Below are 14,535 nucleotides of genomic sequence, written 5' to 3' on the forward strand. Positions count from 1 at the left end.
GGCCCCGTGGAATGTCTCTGAAGCCGCACAAAGCTACCAGCACCTGATGAAGCACTGTGACTTGGTTCATTTGTTTAAGATGACGAGAAAACTGTCTCCAAAATGGCACAATTTAAAGAATTTGGCATAAAATGACGGGCCTTTCAGTATTGTGTCAGAGGCTTTGAAAGGGAGGAAAACACTCACAGCTCAGCTGCACAACTGAAAGGAAATCTGAAGTGCTGGGTACATGGAACGATGACCTGAGCAGGAACCGCCTCTCTTGTGAAACGCTGGATTTGGGAATCTGCCCTCGAATCCCCATGAGGTTCTGCGCTGTGGAAAAAGCCCCCTCAAAGGGGTCCCCCAAGGTCCCTTCAGCCGTCTTCCTCGTCCTCGCTGATTAGGTCCCTTTTCTCCGGGTGGGTCTCCCGTTCGCGCAGGAAGTCCTCGCGCATGGCCTCCAGCTCCAGCAGCTCCAGGCGCACCTTCTCCAGGTGGAAGGCCCTCCGGTTCCTGATCTGGCGCAGGGGGAAGGGGTTGAGGTCCCTGAAGGCGATGCCCATCAGCTTCCTGGAGGAGGAGGAAGAGGAGGAAGAGGAGGAGCACCAGATAGGCCTCAAAGAGCCTGTAGTACAGTGGACTAATGCACTGTTATTAACATCTGCTGCTTGCAATTACTGCAAGTTCAAATCTCACCAGGCTCAAGGTTGACTCAGCCTTCCATCCTTTCAAAGGTAGGTGAAATGAGGACCCAGATTGTGGGGGCAATAAGCTGACTTTGTATAAAATATACAAAAGAATGAAGGCTATTGCTTAACGCATTGTAAGCTGCCCTGAGTCTCCGGAGAAGGGCGGCATATAAATTAAAGCAAAATAAAAAAAATAAAAAAAATTGTGGGCCGTGCAAGAGAGCCAACTCAAATGTATCCTGTGGAACTTTTGGTTAAAGCAACTGGTCCCTGCAGCTGGAAGCCCTGATCAAAAGCTCCGGCAACAGAAAGTGGGCTGGGTTTCAGCAAACATTTTTTGCCCTTAATCTCTTCCTGGAACCCCATCAAGTTTTTGAAGGAGGCCAGGCTCAAAACCCGTTTTATTACACCACTTGCATTGTTTTACTCCGTTTTTCTTTCCTCCCATAGAAGATAAAACCAGAAGCTCCTTCTAATAATACGTCCTCACCTGGCATCCAGGACTGTGCGAGTGAAAGACCGCAGGTACTTGAAGATGGACGTCGAGTCCTGGAGCTTTAAGATCTCCTCCTCTTTGTACTTGAAGAGGGCCAAAGCAAACCGGAAGATCACCTGAGCGTCCAAGAAGCTTTGGGTCACAAAAGAGAGCGAGAGGCACGGAGGGCTCCCCTCCCAACTCCAGAAGATCCCCGGGGAATCCAGCTAGTGGGAGAAGCTACCTTTGGTCCCTCGTAGAGAAAGGAATCCCATATTTTGAAGAGGAGGTCGCTGACCACGCTGTCCACGAAGACAACCAAGAACCAGTTGAAGGTGATGAGTGAGAAGTCCACCCGGTGCTGCTCGAAGTGGGCGTGCAGCCGGGGCAGCTTCTCGTTCATCAGGTCCTTGAAGACACGTTGGTCCACCTGGAAGAGGAGGAAGGCAGCTGGAGAGGGGCTTTCAGAGGCCCTGAAGGCCTCCCTCCCTCCCACCCTTCTCCTGCCGCCTGGCCAATTCATCTCCAAGGCTCTCTCCAGATTGTTCAGGGGGGGGGACCCCTTTTTCTCCAACTTGGGAACCCCCCCAAACAGCTTTAGGGCCTCCAGCTCCAGCGAGGGTTCTTTCCACACATACCTGAGAGCCAAGGAGTGTTTTCGTGTAATAGTCCTGGGGCATGAAGACCTCCACGATGGTCACCAGACACCAGAAGGCGTCTTCCTGCTCCAGGTAGAGGAGAGCGATGGCCGCCAGTCTGGAAAAGAGGCCACATCAGAAGTGCTGCTGCCCACACAGAGTCAACAGACCCCAGAGAAAGGCTTCAAAAAGGAGAGAAGGAAAAGATGGCCTTGTGCTCCTCCCTCCCTCCCCACTTCAAACGAAACGCTCTTCACCGCATCAGGTCAGCCTTTCCAGGCAAGAAACACGACCAGATGAGCTACTCCTACTTTATTGTAAGGCGACATTAGCAGAATTTTGCAGATCTAAAGATGCAATTCTCCCTCCCCGCCTTTACAGCCTGAGAAACTAGGGAGGGTCCCTCCTGAGCCTCTTGATGGACCCTCTGGGCAGCTATGGGGCTCCTCACACATGGCTGCGTCTCTTCATCTCCAAGGGTCACTAACAACACCATAAACCTAGCTGCCTTCACAGGGCCAGGAGGTAGAAACCAGAACCAGTTTCCAGAAGAAACAGCAGCTATTTCATTTCTCCCTAGGGCCTATAAAGCAGGCTATGAAGCATGGAGGGCCACCATAAAGGGCCTCCTGGTGCAGAGCCAGACAAGCAAGCCACGCCTGCTCTCTCACACGGGCCCACTTGGCCCTGGAGGACCAGCAGCCGAGGGGCGCGGGTCTTCCCCTCCTGGGAAGGGGAAACACACATTCCTCAACAGCCTGCCGCCCACCTTGCAAACGAATCTAAGCGTGGACTTTGGAGATGGAAGGAAGCACGAGGGAGGAGCTCGGGTGGGACGGACAGAAACGTGGAGAAGTCGTCCGGACCCCATTCATGGGACCAGCATCCTCTCTGCTTCTTGGCCTGGCTGGCCTGGAAGGGCTGCCTACCTGTTGAGCCCCTGGCAATAGCCGACGTCCGGGTTCCGCCACGAAAAAGCCAGCAAGACGTTGCGCAGCTTCTGGATGCCCTCGGAGGTGGGCGAGGAGTAATGCTTGTTGTTGGGCAGAGTCCGCAGGAGGTCCAGCTCGATCTGCTTGGAGGCCGGGTTCTGCTTCTTCAGCGCGTTCTGCAGCAGGCTCTGGAAGTAGTCTGAGTCGCTTCTCTCCTTGAACTTCTTCACGTGAAGGCCAACGCACCACTTCCAGATCTGGCAGCGGTGCTCATGGGGGACCCCGGCCCGGACAAGGTTCTTCAGCTCCACTGTCCGGACCATCTCCCTGTTCACGCTGGCAGCCAGGAAGTTCTCCCACTTCACGCCCGTGGACATCTCCTGGTGCTCCGTGAGGGACAAGGACTTCAGGTCCAGGGCTCGCACCTTCGCCACCAGCCTCTCCTCCTCCTCCTCGTCCTCCGGGACCGTCTGGAACCCGTACAGATCGTACTCACTGGGAAGGAGAGGGAGCCGGTCACTTGCCGGAACCGCCAGAGGCGGAAAAACCTTCCAGGAAAGTCACGCAAGCCGCCGCTGGCGTCCAGGGTCAGAAAAGGCACCAGCCTCGTCCACCTCGGATAATGCTGGGCAGAATTCCAATCCTCTGGCTGCACCAAGCTAGACGTGGGTCAGCTCGACCAGTGGGGGAAAGGGCGCTGCTGCCAGCTCGAGGAGTACCCAGGATCCATGCCCGAGAGTAGCCAGCAACCATTCTGACCCATAATAAAAGCCGGGATATGGCTTGGGCCCACGTCTCTCTCCCTGAGCCACTCCCGCAGGTCGGACTGAGGCTTACCTGACCATGTGGGGCTTGAAGTAAGCTTGTTCGGGCTGCTCACTGCTGTCCACCTTCAGGGCGTCTTCCAAGAGCCGGGCCACCAGGTCGCTGTTGGGGTTTGGCTCCTCTGAGCACACCGGCATCTTCCTCTCCTGCAGCAGAACCAGGTACCTGCTCTCCACCTGGCACATCCGGGCTTCCAGGCTGGTGTGCTGTGTGGGGGGCACCGAGAGAGGGGCTGAGGCAGGCAGCAGCGCCAGGTAGCCCGAAAGCCAAGGGAAGACCCCGTTCCGGCCCTGCCCCCCAACCCCAGCAATGTTGCAGCCCCTAAACCACAGTAGAGAGCAGCACAACCTGGGGTCAGTCAGCCTCTGCGGGGGAGGGGCAGAAAAACTGGTCAGCTTGGGAAGCGAAGGGCTGGGTCTCCGTCCCCTAGAATGGGGCACCCGTCAGTGGCTCTGACCCCCTCGAGGGGAGGGGGGCCGAAAATGGGGAAGGTTTGACGATGGGCTGCCCCTTTAGCTGACCTTTGCCAACAGCGCCTTCTCCCTGTTCTCAGCATTCCTCCGTAGAGCAGAAAGTTCCAGGATCTCCTTGTTTAGAAACTTGTTCTGGGTTTTGTAGCCCTGCAGGCTGTCCTGTCAACAAGAGTGGGGCATTTGGAGAGGAGAGGAGGAGGGGGCAGCTGGTTCTGCCTCCCGGGAAGGGGGCAAGGGGGCTTTGCAAAGGGTTTGGCCTCCTGGCCTTGGCTGCGAAGCCCAATCCGACTCTGCCTGATGTGCAGCTCAGTACCTTTATGAGCAGCCAGTCAACACTGTGAACGGCTTGGTGGAACATGGGAAGGCAGCCACCTGTGGCTTGTCTGAGAAATTGTGCTTTATAAAGCCACAACTGCACAACGCAAGACCCCAAATATTCCCATCTCTCTTGCTCAAGGCCTTCCTTCTGCTTCCAGAAAGTGGCCAAACCAGCAGGCTGCAGCCGCTTCAGCCAGCCCCCCATTTCCTCGCCATTGCCCTCTTCCCTCTGACTGGCCCACACTGCAAAGAAACTTTCCTCCTCATCCAGGGCGTCCTCCAGATGGGCTGGTGGGCTAAGACCCTGAGCCACCCAGGCCCCGAGGAGGCGAGCGGGGCCCTTACCTTCAGCTTGTTGAGCTCCTGCTGCTCCTTGCTGATGGGGGGGGAGGCGTCGGCCGATCCGCTTTGCCAGGAGGATTCACACTCGCTCAGCTCCCTGGAGAGCTTCATGATCACCTCGTCCTTCGCCTGGATTGTCTCCATCAGCATGTCCAGCTGCTCGCCCAGCTCCCCCACCGTGGACTTCAGGCCAGCCACCTCCTGCTGCAAGTGCTCCTTCTCCAGGTTCAGCTTCTCCAGCTGATGGTTGAGACCCAAAATCTGGTGGTCTTTCTGGTGTAGCAGCTCCAAGTGGCCCTTGGTGCTCCCGTCGCAGAGGGGCCCCGCTAGATACCGGTCGTACTGGGAGGACCGGACCGTCTGCTGCAGGAGCCGCACCAGTTCCTGGGAGGAAGCGAGAAGGCTGATGAGGAAGATTAACCGGCAGGCCGTTTCGGAAACTGGGGGGCGGAGGGGGGGCCATTCGCAGAAGCCGCCATGCTGCAATGGACCTGGCCTGAGTCCCCTCACCCAGGACCCACATGCCTGGTCCCCCTCCCCCTGGCAGAGAAGCACCTCCTGTGTCAACCCCAAATGCTCCCTCAGTTCCCAGAGAGGGACAAGGGGAGAAAAGGCGTCTCATTAAACTGAGGGGCCACTAGCCCTTCCAGGCCCTGCTGCCAAGCCTGGAATCACCTGCCACACATTTCCTCCAAAGCATTTGACAGCTGCTGCTTCTTGTTTAAAGAGAGAGCCGGGTGGCCTTGTGGCTGAGGCGCCAGAGTAGGAGTGGTCAGAACAAGGTTCTAGTCCTCACTGTGAGAACTAGCTCCAGAGGCTCCTGGGGCCGCCCTCTCTCCCTCCCTCTCAGCTCCGGCCAGCATGAGGTTCTGCGACCAATGCCGGAGAAGCCAATCGCTTCTCGCACTCTGCACCGAACGTAGGGAGGGAGGGCGTGTGGAAACAAGCAGGGCCTCAGCCAGGTGGGCCAAATGCAATGGAGAAGGAGCCTCTGCCGCCCCATAGGAAGGGCTTTCCTGCCCCACGGGCCCTGGATGCAAATGAGGAAGGCAGGGAGAGTGAGCAAGCCAGGGGCTTCCTGGAGGGAAACAGGGCCCGGATGACGGGTGAGCGGATGAGCCTCCGATCCAGACGCCATCATGTCCTTCCCCACCATAGCAGGTAGCCAAAGCCTTCACACCTGCCTACCTTCTGGCTGGCCAGCTCCGTCTTCAGCTGCTCCAGGTTCTCCTGCTGACTCTGCAACTTCAGCTGCGCCTCTCCGGCTGGCCGGCCTCCATTCCACTCCAGAGGAGAGGCCTCCAGGCTGCCTCGGCCTTTGCTGGAAGCCATGGGGTCCTTCAGGGGACGCCTGGCCTTTTGCGGGAGGCGGCCAAAATCAAAGGGGAAGGTTGAGCCGGTCCCACCTGCAGCGTGGGGGGCAGAGGGCAGAAGGTTGGCCAGATCAGCAATACAGAGAGCCCCTGGCCAAATTCAGAGAGCCCTGAGCAGCCAACCTATCCAAGGAGAAGCCTCCTCTCCATTCTCATTTCCAGATTCCTCCAAATTGTCAAACAAACTTAGCAGCAGCTGTGAGAGAAGCCGCGATAGTAAACCAGGCATCGAAGTTAACACCCAGCTGCTGTTGTGAGCCCTGACCCCGAACCTCCCAGGAGTAGGACGCTCTCCAATAAAGTAGCCAAGATGAACTGGGGTGGGGGTGGGGGTTCAGCCACTGTCTCCCCTTCCAGCTCCCAGCTCAGGGGCAGCAAAGATTCTTGCGGTGCTCAGAAGTCAACCTGGGATCCTGCCACCCTTGGGGACCTCCGCTCACAAAGGGGGGCAAAGTGCCCCCCAAAGTCTGCAAAGCGAGAACGATTCTGCAAAAGCAGAAAATGAGGGAGTGGCACCTTTGCTGGACTCGGCTGCCAGCCTTCGCTTTTCTTCTTGAGCCGCTGACTCCTGCAGGTCTTTGGGGGTGGGGTCCAGCATTTCCCATTCTTCTGTGTAAAAAACACTCCTGCGGTTTTCGCCACTTCCTTTCCCAGTTCTTAAGGAAGACACAGAATTCCTGCAAAGTACAGATGTTCGAAATGGTTGGGAGGGCAGAGAAAAGCTGGCTCAACTCACAAAGCTGCAAAAGCCAAGAACCCAACGACTTCTCTGCGGGCCTTAAAGCAGGACCACCACACACACACACACACACACACACACACACACACACACACCATCAGAGGCTGTCCTTGGGCTTCAAAAGCGCCCAGGACAGGAGAGCTCCGTTTTCCCTCCATCACAACCAGTGGTGAAATCCGGCCATATCTATTCGGCTCACACGAACCGGGAGCGCCAGTGGCGGTAGGCTACGCCCACCCGGCGGGATGTGATTACGTCCCGTTTTTTACCCTCTGGGCATGTGCAGAAGAGGCGCATGTGCATAGTGCACTCCCGTTCCCGAACCGGTAGCAAAGCTATTTCACCACTGATCACAACCCTTTTCTCTCTGGAACTGCCTGTGGAAAGACGCTCACGGTCATCAGTCCTGCTGCTCTTCCTTCCCAACAACCAAATACCAGAACCTCTGGACTCCCCCGCTGGTCACCCTCCTGCCTCTTTGAGCTAAAACGTAAACAGCAGGCAGGAAACGGTGCTAGCCTGGCCCTCCGATGGCCGCCTGTGGTCAAGCTTGAGCCACGAGGCTTCTGGCCTTCTGCAGCGCCAAATCTCCACTTCCCACCAGTGCGGCTGGGGGAGAGAATAAGCCAAGACAGGGACCCTGATGAAAGGAGGGCTTTTAGAAAGACCAGTGCTGGCTCTGACCAGCCCTGCTGTGCGCAAAAGCAGTCCTATGTCAGTCACCCTGAGAAATCACCCCCTTTCTCAAGAAAGCCACGGAAGCCAAAGGGCTTTTTTAAACCAAACTAGCATGTCCGTATTTCTCTGTTCAAGGTAGAGTTCTCCACCCCCCCCCGCCCCTCTCTCTCCTTCCAAGGAGAAAGCAGTTCAACACGGCTGCCCCAAACCACTAGGAATGCCCGGTTGCAGAATCCAGCCTCTGTCTACCCCACAGAAGGGTGCACTGCCGGGCAGGCTGTGAGAAGGATCAGCAAAACAGGGAAGCTCGTGGCAGGCAGATGCCCAACAGGGAAAGTACAAAAAGGCACTCTTTGGGGGGCAGCCAACGCTTCTCCCTCTGCGGTTGCTGTCCATTTGCCAGGCGCCTGCAGCTACTGTAGCCACAAACAGCTGGGCTGCTTGTCCAGACAGCAGCTCAGGCAGCCCGGGTGCGGGGCTTGGGCTTCTGAGGAACAAGGAGGAACTTGGTCTCACCCGGGAAGCAGAATCTGACTCACACACATTTGCCAACTGTTGTGCCAAGAGCTCCTGGTCCACCCGGGGCCACGAGGGCCCGATCCTTTCTCACCTCCTCCCAGGCCACCTTGAAGGCTGCCTGCCTTGCCCAGCCAAATGCCAGGCAGCAGGGACACCAGTTGTGCTCTCTAGCATCTGGCACGGCAGTGGGCAGCCTCTGCAGAGCAGGGAGGCCCCTGCTTGCCCCAGACCAGGTGGAGAGCCAATGGGGTTTGGGGAGGGGAAGGGAACCTCTGTCAAAGTGGCTGGATTTGAGGGTTGCCATTTCAGAGGCTTTCGTTGGCTAAGAGCTCAAATGGGAGCGGTTCGCCTGCCAGAGACCCCCGGCATCCATTCCATGTTTATTTTTTTTAAGAAAACACCAAAAGGTCATTTTGCCACCACATTTTCAAAGTCTGGTTTAGCGGTGGCCCTTCCTCATCGCCCTCCTTCTGGATGGCGGATTCTGCTGCCCAGTGAGGCACTATGAGTATGACACCATAACAGAACCGTCTTTCCGCTTCACAGAACTTCTCTAGGGGTGTGAGTTCAGAACGCGCTGCATCATCTGGGGGATTTGCCACGTCCAAAGTCTGCTTGCTTGCCTCAGCGCCGCCAGCCTTAAGTCCAAACGGACCCTCCGAAAAGAAAAGCGCATTCATGGCTGAGTAAGCTCTCTCGCCGGCCCCCGCCAGGACTCACCTGATGTCAGTGCCCAGCTGCCTCAAGGAGAAGTTGATGGGGCCGGGATGGCCTGGGGCAGGCAGGCAGGCGGCTTGCTCCCCCACCAGCTCCGTGGGGGCGATCTCGACAGCGAGGACGTGGCGGGCTTTCTCCGCCGAAGCATTTGTGGGCAGCACCGTGCAATCTGAAGAACAGCAACCCGACGAGTTATCTGCCAACCGACTTCCACCTCGAGGCTTACAGGAAACAGTCCCAAGAGGCCCGGGTGTCACAACGGAGGCCTCGTGGGGAACTATTGAGCCTGCTGTTCCCCTTGGCTCTTCAAGGACCCTCGCAGGAAATGCAGGAGACGCATGCATCAGCTGCCCCGGCCACACTTCCTCTCTGCTCTAAGCTCCTAGCAGGAGCAGTGCTGGCAGTGCACGCCCAGCTGGGCAAACCCCTTCCTACAGCTCAGCGGACGAGCCCATAACCACGCTGCTACCCATCCCATGCAACGGCCGATGCCTTCTGTCCCGGAGAACAGCATGGCCACTACCAGGGTTCCTCTCTGGGTCAGTGGGAGCGCTTTGCCCGTCCCTCCAAGACTTTCCCCAACCTGTCTGCCCGCAGAGCAACCATCCCAGGCTCGGTTTCTCTGCTCACTGGGGAGAAGCTGGTGGGAGGACTTGAAATGGTTTCCTGTAACTTTGCATAGGCTTCCCCGGAGGAAACCGCAGCCAGTGAGAAGGGCAGGCCCAGCTTTTCCGCTGCAGCTCTGTGGAGGAAGGAGACGGGCTGTTTATGGCTCTTCTGGCCTAGCAGGGACCACGTCTGTTAAGCCGCATTGGCTCCTTGAGGACGGAAAGTGCAAGGCAACCCCTCCCCACTTTAGCCGACCCCTCTTTTCTGGATCGCCACCATTCCTGAGCTGCAGGAACGGCCCTTGGGGGCAGGGGTGGGTTTCAAAACCCGTCACTACCAGTCCGCTTGTGGGCATGCACATACGCAGAAGTGTCTGGATGGCTGGGCGGAGCCTCCCGTTGCCACCGCTACCGGTTTGCCCGATCCGGGGCGAACCGGTAGCAACCCGCCACTGCTTGGGGGGCACCGACAACAGGTGGCAGAGACAGAGACACACACACACACACGCTCTATCACTCTCAGCAAAAGCTCAAACAGCAATCTAATCAGAGCAACCCAACAAATGCCGACTGCACAATGGTTCCTTTACCCACAAGGGCGCCGTATGTTATATTTACTGCCCACCTCTTTAAAAACATGGCTGTTAAAAAGGGGGAAGCCGTGAATGACATTATTGTTGCAACTGGATATTCAACAAAATATATGCATGTATACATACCCTCCCTTGTTTGTATGTTTCAAAAAAATTCAAGGTTTGGCAAAAAAATTCAGTTAAAAATGCAACATAACACAAAATAAAACAAAAAGCTGGCTGTTTGTGTGTATTTGTTGATGTGTATGTGTGTATACACATGCACACAGACACACACACAAAGGCATACATACATACACCACAATTTGCAACATATATTATCTTTAAAGTAAGTTTTAAATAAATGTTTGCTGTTGTAGAGAAAAACAAAGACAAAATAATCACCAAATCAAGGAAACAGCTTCTTGTGACCCATGGGGGGAAAATGTGCTAAGGCAGTTTTCACAGAGCCTTGCTTGGCTTGTGGACAGTTCTGTGAACAATCACTGGCTGGGAATCCTGGGAGTTGTAGTCCCAGCACAACCTCCATGTGGGGAAGGCCTTCAGGTGAGGAAGACCAACTTGCCCGATTTTGCAGGGGTCCCTGGGTGAGGCCGACATGTGGCGCCTGGCCCTGCCTGACAGGAGCCTTTTCTCCCTCCCATCCGGCCCCCGAACGTGGACCACGAAGCCAAGCCAGCATGAAAGCAACCCGCCACTACGTGGAAGTCGTCACAGCCCTGATCTCATCTGCCGAGCCATTTCCTGCACCGTCCAGGGTCCCCGGAAGAGATGTGCCACTTACCGGGACTGTCCTTGGCCACCAGCCCCCTGGAGCACCCGGCAGGGGTGGGCGACGTCCGGCTGTAGCGCTTGGCAGCGTCGAGGCTATGGCAATACTCCCACCTCTTTTGCTGGAGCTCCTGCAGCCAGTACATCATGTCCTGGTGTGTGGCGGCCTGTGGTGAAGAGAAGCCGGCAGCCCGGAGGGTTACAGACCTCGAGGAGGAGGAAGAGTGGATCAGAGCAAGCTGAGAGGAGGCTTCCCAATCCGCTCGATAAACACAGACTGCCCAGGAGGGCAATCATCGCCTGGGTTGGTAGAGTGGGGGAGCCTTGGAGGCCATCTAGTCTGACCCAGGACAGAATCCTTCTATTACTGCATGGGCCAACCGCTCAGCTATTGTGCCACAGCACGAGGAGGGAGTTTCCCGTAGCGGAGATTTGTGCCCCCTGTTTGACACCTACCAGTCTTTTTGTGTTCTGTACCGGGGACTTCAACAAAGGAGTTTTGCTCCAGGAATGGAGTCCAAGTCTCTCTCAGAGGCCTGTATTGATCTTGCCATTTCCCACAACTGGCATTTTGGCTGTGGCCTGCATGACTTCTGGGACTGCTGCTGGAGTGGAAATCTCAGAGGTCCCCCTGGCCAGCAAGTCGCTCCTGAGAGCTGCAGGCAGGTGTTGAGGCCTCCTGAGATGGGGAATCCTTCTAAATGTGGGGAGGGTTTGACTTGGAGCCCTTTTCACCTTCCATCAGCCACGGGGCCCCTTTCGGATCAGCTGAGCAGGAGACCTGGGTCTGGTGACCCAAACGGCATCCAGAGGGCTGTGCAAACCCATCTGGAGAGACCTCCCTAAACATCTGGCGGGGCTCCTCACGCGGGGAGGAGGAGGAGGAGGAGGAGGGAAGGGAACATCCCAGCAACCAACCCGGGGTCTCCATCCGGGGCCTCGAGGGGCCTCGCTCAGCCAGCCAGCCCCTCTCAAAGGAAGGCTCGGCCCAGGGAGCCGGCCGTGGCCTTGGCCTGCGATGCTGAAGGAAGACCCGGGAGGCAGGCCAGAGGGGGGCCCGGGCCCCTTCGCCCCCACGGCAGCTAGTGGACCTCCACCCACCTGGCCAGGCGAGGGCCGCGGGGGCCTTGGCCAGAGCGGAGCGGAGCTGCCGAACCAACGCAGCTCAGCCCCACCCGGGGAGGCCCAAAGACCCCCGGGGCTTCCAGCCACCGGCCCTTCCCAGCGCGGGCAAGAGAGGAGTGCCTGGGCGGCCCCCACCCCGGCTGCTCACCCGCAGGACCGCCACGTCGCCGCCGGGGCCGTGCACTTCGAAGGCGGTGCCGGGCGCGCCGTCGTCCTGGCGCCGCTCCTCCTCGGCCGGCTGCGGCTGCGGCGCGGGGCCTGAGGCCGGGGCCGGGCCGGGCGCGGGCGCGTCGTGGAGGCGGAAGGCGGCGTGGGCGAGCTCCAGGCGGCCCAGCGGCTGCGCCTCCCGCGGGCCCTTGTAGTAGCAGAGCGCGCAGCGCCGCGCGTCGAAGGCGAACCAGCGGCTGCGGAAAGCCCGCAACGGGCCCTTCCCGGAGAGCTTCTGCAGGTAGCCGCAAAGCCGCGGGGCGCCCACCGCACCCCCGGCCGCCGCCTCCTCCTCCTCCTCCGCCGGCATCCCGGCCGCCACCGCCGCCCCGCCCGCGGAGCCCTTCCGGCTCGGCCCCGCGAGGAGGAGCCGCCGAGCGCCCCGCCACGCCGCCGGCCTCTGCACGCGCTCAGGGGCGGCCTCGCCTCGGAGAAGCCCCCGCGGGGCGCAAGAATGGCGGGAGCGGCCGTGAAACGTTCACTTTTATTCAGGGTTGAAAAAATTCTTCAGACAAAGAGCGCAAAGCAAACGCCACGGCCGGAAATCCGCGGGCAGCACGAAGGTTTACAGGAAACGACCCTCCAAAACTATAAAGGTCGCTATCTATGCCCCCCTCCCCAATATTTCCTTTTCACTATTAAAAAAATTACACCATCAAGCAATTGTTGAGCCCTTGTATATAAAAGGCTGGCGGGCTTCTTGCCAATCTTGTGTATCCGCTAAGTAGCCAAAAATTGCAGAAATATAGACATATATTTTGCTCTCAAAAAGACATTTAAGAAATACCGAGAGAAATTTACCCATCGTGATTATTGTGGATGAATTCAGATTTTTTAAAAAAAATTGCCTTTCCAGGTGAGACCAAGAATGATTGGGCACGATGCCCAGTTTAGCCTGCCAGCTGCCGCCTCAGCCAAACAGTCCCTTGAGCAAGGCAGAACAGAAGCTGCCCAGGAACCTCCCTGGGCTACCCAGGGATTCCTGCAAAGTTCCCAACCTGGGCTAGGGCTGAGCCCAGCCACACCATCTGCTTCCCAGACTGGCAGCAGGAGGAAGGCAGGGGTGCCCACCTTATCATAGATGAGACCCTCCTGGAGCTTGGCATGCCCTGGAAAGGCCAGAATGCAACACTATTCCTCCCACCCCCTCAAGAGTGGTGCCCTCCTGTATGCTGGCTGGGAATTGGGGGATCTGGGAAGTCCCAGCAGGCTGCCCCAAGGCTGACCGAACCCCAGCTTTCCCTCCCCATCCCTGCATCCATTCCTGGATGACCATTTCCCCCTCCCAAGCAATGCCAGAGAAAGGGAGACTCGCTGGCCAGAGGGCTGACCAGGCCGTCAGTGCCAGGTGATTCAGGACGCAGGCTCTCCCAGTGCCACATGTGGGGCAGGGAGGGTTGCCAGGACAGCTGGCCGAGTGGGGACAAGGAGGATAGTCTGCTCGGTCCATCTTTGGTCGCCATCCTCCATGGGCAATCAGTGTGCATAAGGAAGGGGCTCTTGGGGGCCAGCCAGGGCTGCCAAAGGTGAGCCACAGCGTTTGCATAGATTCATAGCCATTGTATCGGAGCCAGGGCCTCCTAGACGAAACTCAATTCAACTAGCATCCTTGAATGTAAGAAGATGTCCGGAACCCCAGGGGCCTCCCTGATTAGGGCTCGCTGCGGCCTCTGTAATGCAGGAAACAGATGGAATCCAAGCTAAGCATTTCACTTTTAGGGAAAGGGCTAAACTTCCATTTCTTCAAGGCCCCCACCCCAGGTAAACGTTTGGGGAAGGGGCTGAAATGTCACTGACTGGATCTGGTTTTGGTGCCGACTTTCCATTACAATATTCTACATTTTACCAACTTATCTCATTTCTGCATGAGGTTAACATTCTGAGGAAAAACATTGCAAGGTTCTCTGCTGTAAGATGTTATAAAACCAAAATGTTATCTGACAAAACATGAACTGAGAAAGAGGTGTAAGGGAGAGAAGAGTGTGATTTTGTGAAAATGCCATTTTGCTTAAAGATTTGTACAAAAAACACCTGAGCTGCAGGTGAAGGCAGAACAAAGATGTTCCTGTAGAACATCCACCCCCTCCCCCCGACAAGCTTCCTCGGGGGGAGCTCCACACCTCACGGCATTGGAAGGAAAAACTCTCCATCTGCCTTCCCTTCCGGGGTCCCAGTCAGCGGGAGTCCAAAGGGCCTAAGCGGGCTGGGCGAGAGCCTGGGGGTTTCAACACAGGAGAGGCTTTAGCCTCTGGAGGGGCTCCCAGTACCTGTTGCTGGCAGGATCCTTGAAGAAGAGGGCAGGTGGCCCTCTGGGACAGCATAGAGGAGGAGACTCTCGGCCCCAGAGACACGGAGGGCATGGTCACACTCTGGCTGGGGCAGGGGAGGCTGCCTTCGGTGGGGCCAGGCTTGCAACCAGCAAGGAATGGGGGCCCCGGGCATGCAGGGAGGCCTTGGCCACACCTGCAGACCCTGGTCCTGCTTGGGAAGTGACCAGTGTCCTCCTGCCACTGAGCTGGGCCCCGGCTGCA

At 57.4% G+C, this 14,535-nt stretch overlaps 1 protein-coding gene across 2 annotated transcripts; it reads right to left on the reverse strand.

Annotated features, from left to right (window-relative positions):
- Positions 1 to 242: 242 nt before the first annotated feature.
- On the reverse strand, positions 243 to 14,396 carry TBC1D2B (TBC1 domain family member 2B). 2 transcript variants are annotated; one of them, XM_070953266.1, is made up of 13 exons: positions 14,272 to 14,396; positions 10,686 to 10,839; positions 8,704 to 8,869; positions 6,564 to 6,724; positions 5,863 to 6,080; positions 4,678 to 5,058; positions 4,063 to 4,173; positions 3,554 to 3,747; positions 2,714 to 3,211; positions 1,785 to 1,902; positions 1,391 to 1,576; positions 1,162 to 1,283; positions 243 to 552 (listed from the first exon to the last, which is right to left on the reverse strand). In XM_070953266.1, exons 1-13 carry the CDS (start codon positions 14,362 to 14,364, stop codon positions 357 to 359), a joined length of 2,598 nt encoding a protein of 865 aa, XP_070809367.1. In that variant the 5' UTR covers positions 14,365 to 14,396; the 3' UTR covers positions 243 to 356. The 2 variants fall into 2 exon arrangements, with proteins under 2 accessions (XP_070809367.1, XP_070809366.1); XM_070953265.1 differs by lacking the exon at positions 14,272 to 14,396 and adding an exon at positions 11,946 to 12,314.
- Positions 14,397 to 14,535: the final 139 nt, after the last annotated feature.

The sequence above is a fragment of the Pituophis catenifer genome, unplaced genomic scaffold (assembly GCF_029215685.1).
Source record: "Pituophis catenifer annectens isolate HBS135680 unplaced genomic scaffold, rPitCat1.0.hap2 SCAF_14, whole genome shotgun sequence".
NCBI lineage: Eukaryota > Metazoa > Chordata > Lepidosauria > Squamata > Colubridae > Pituophis > Pituophis catenifer.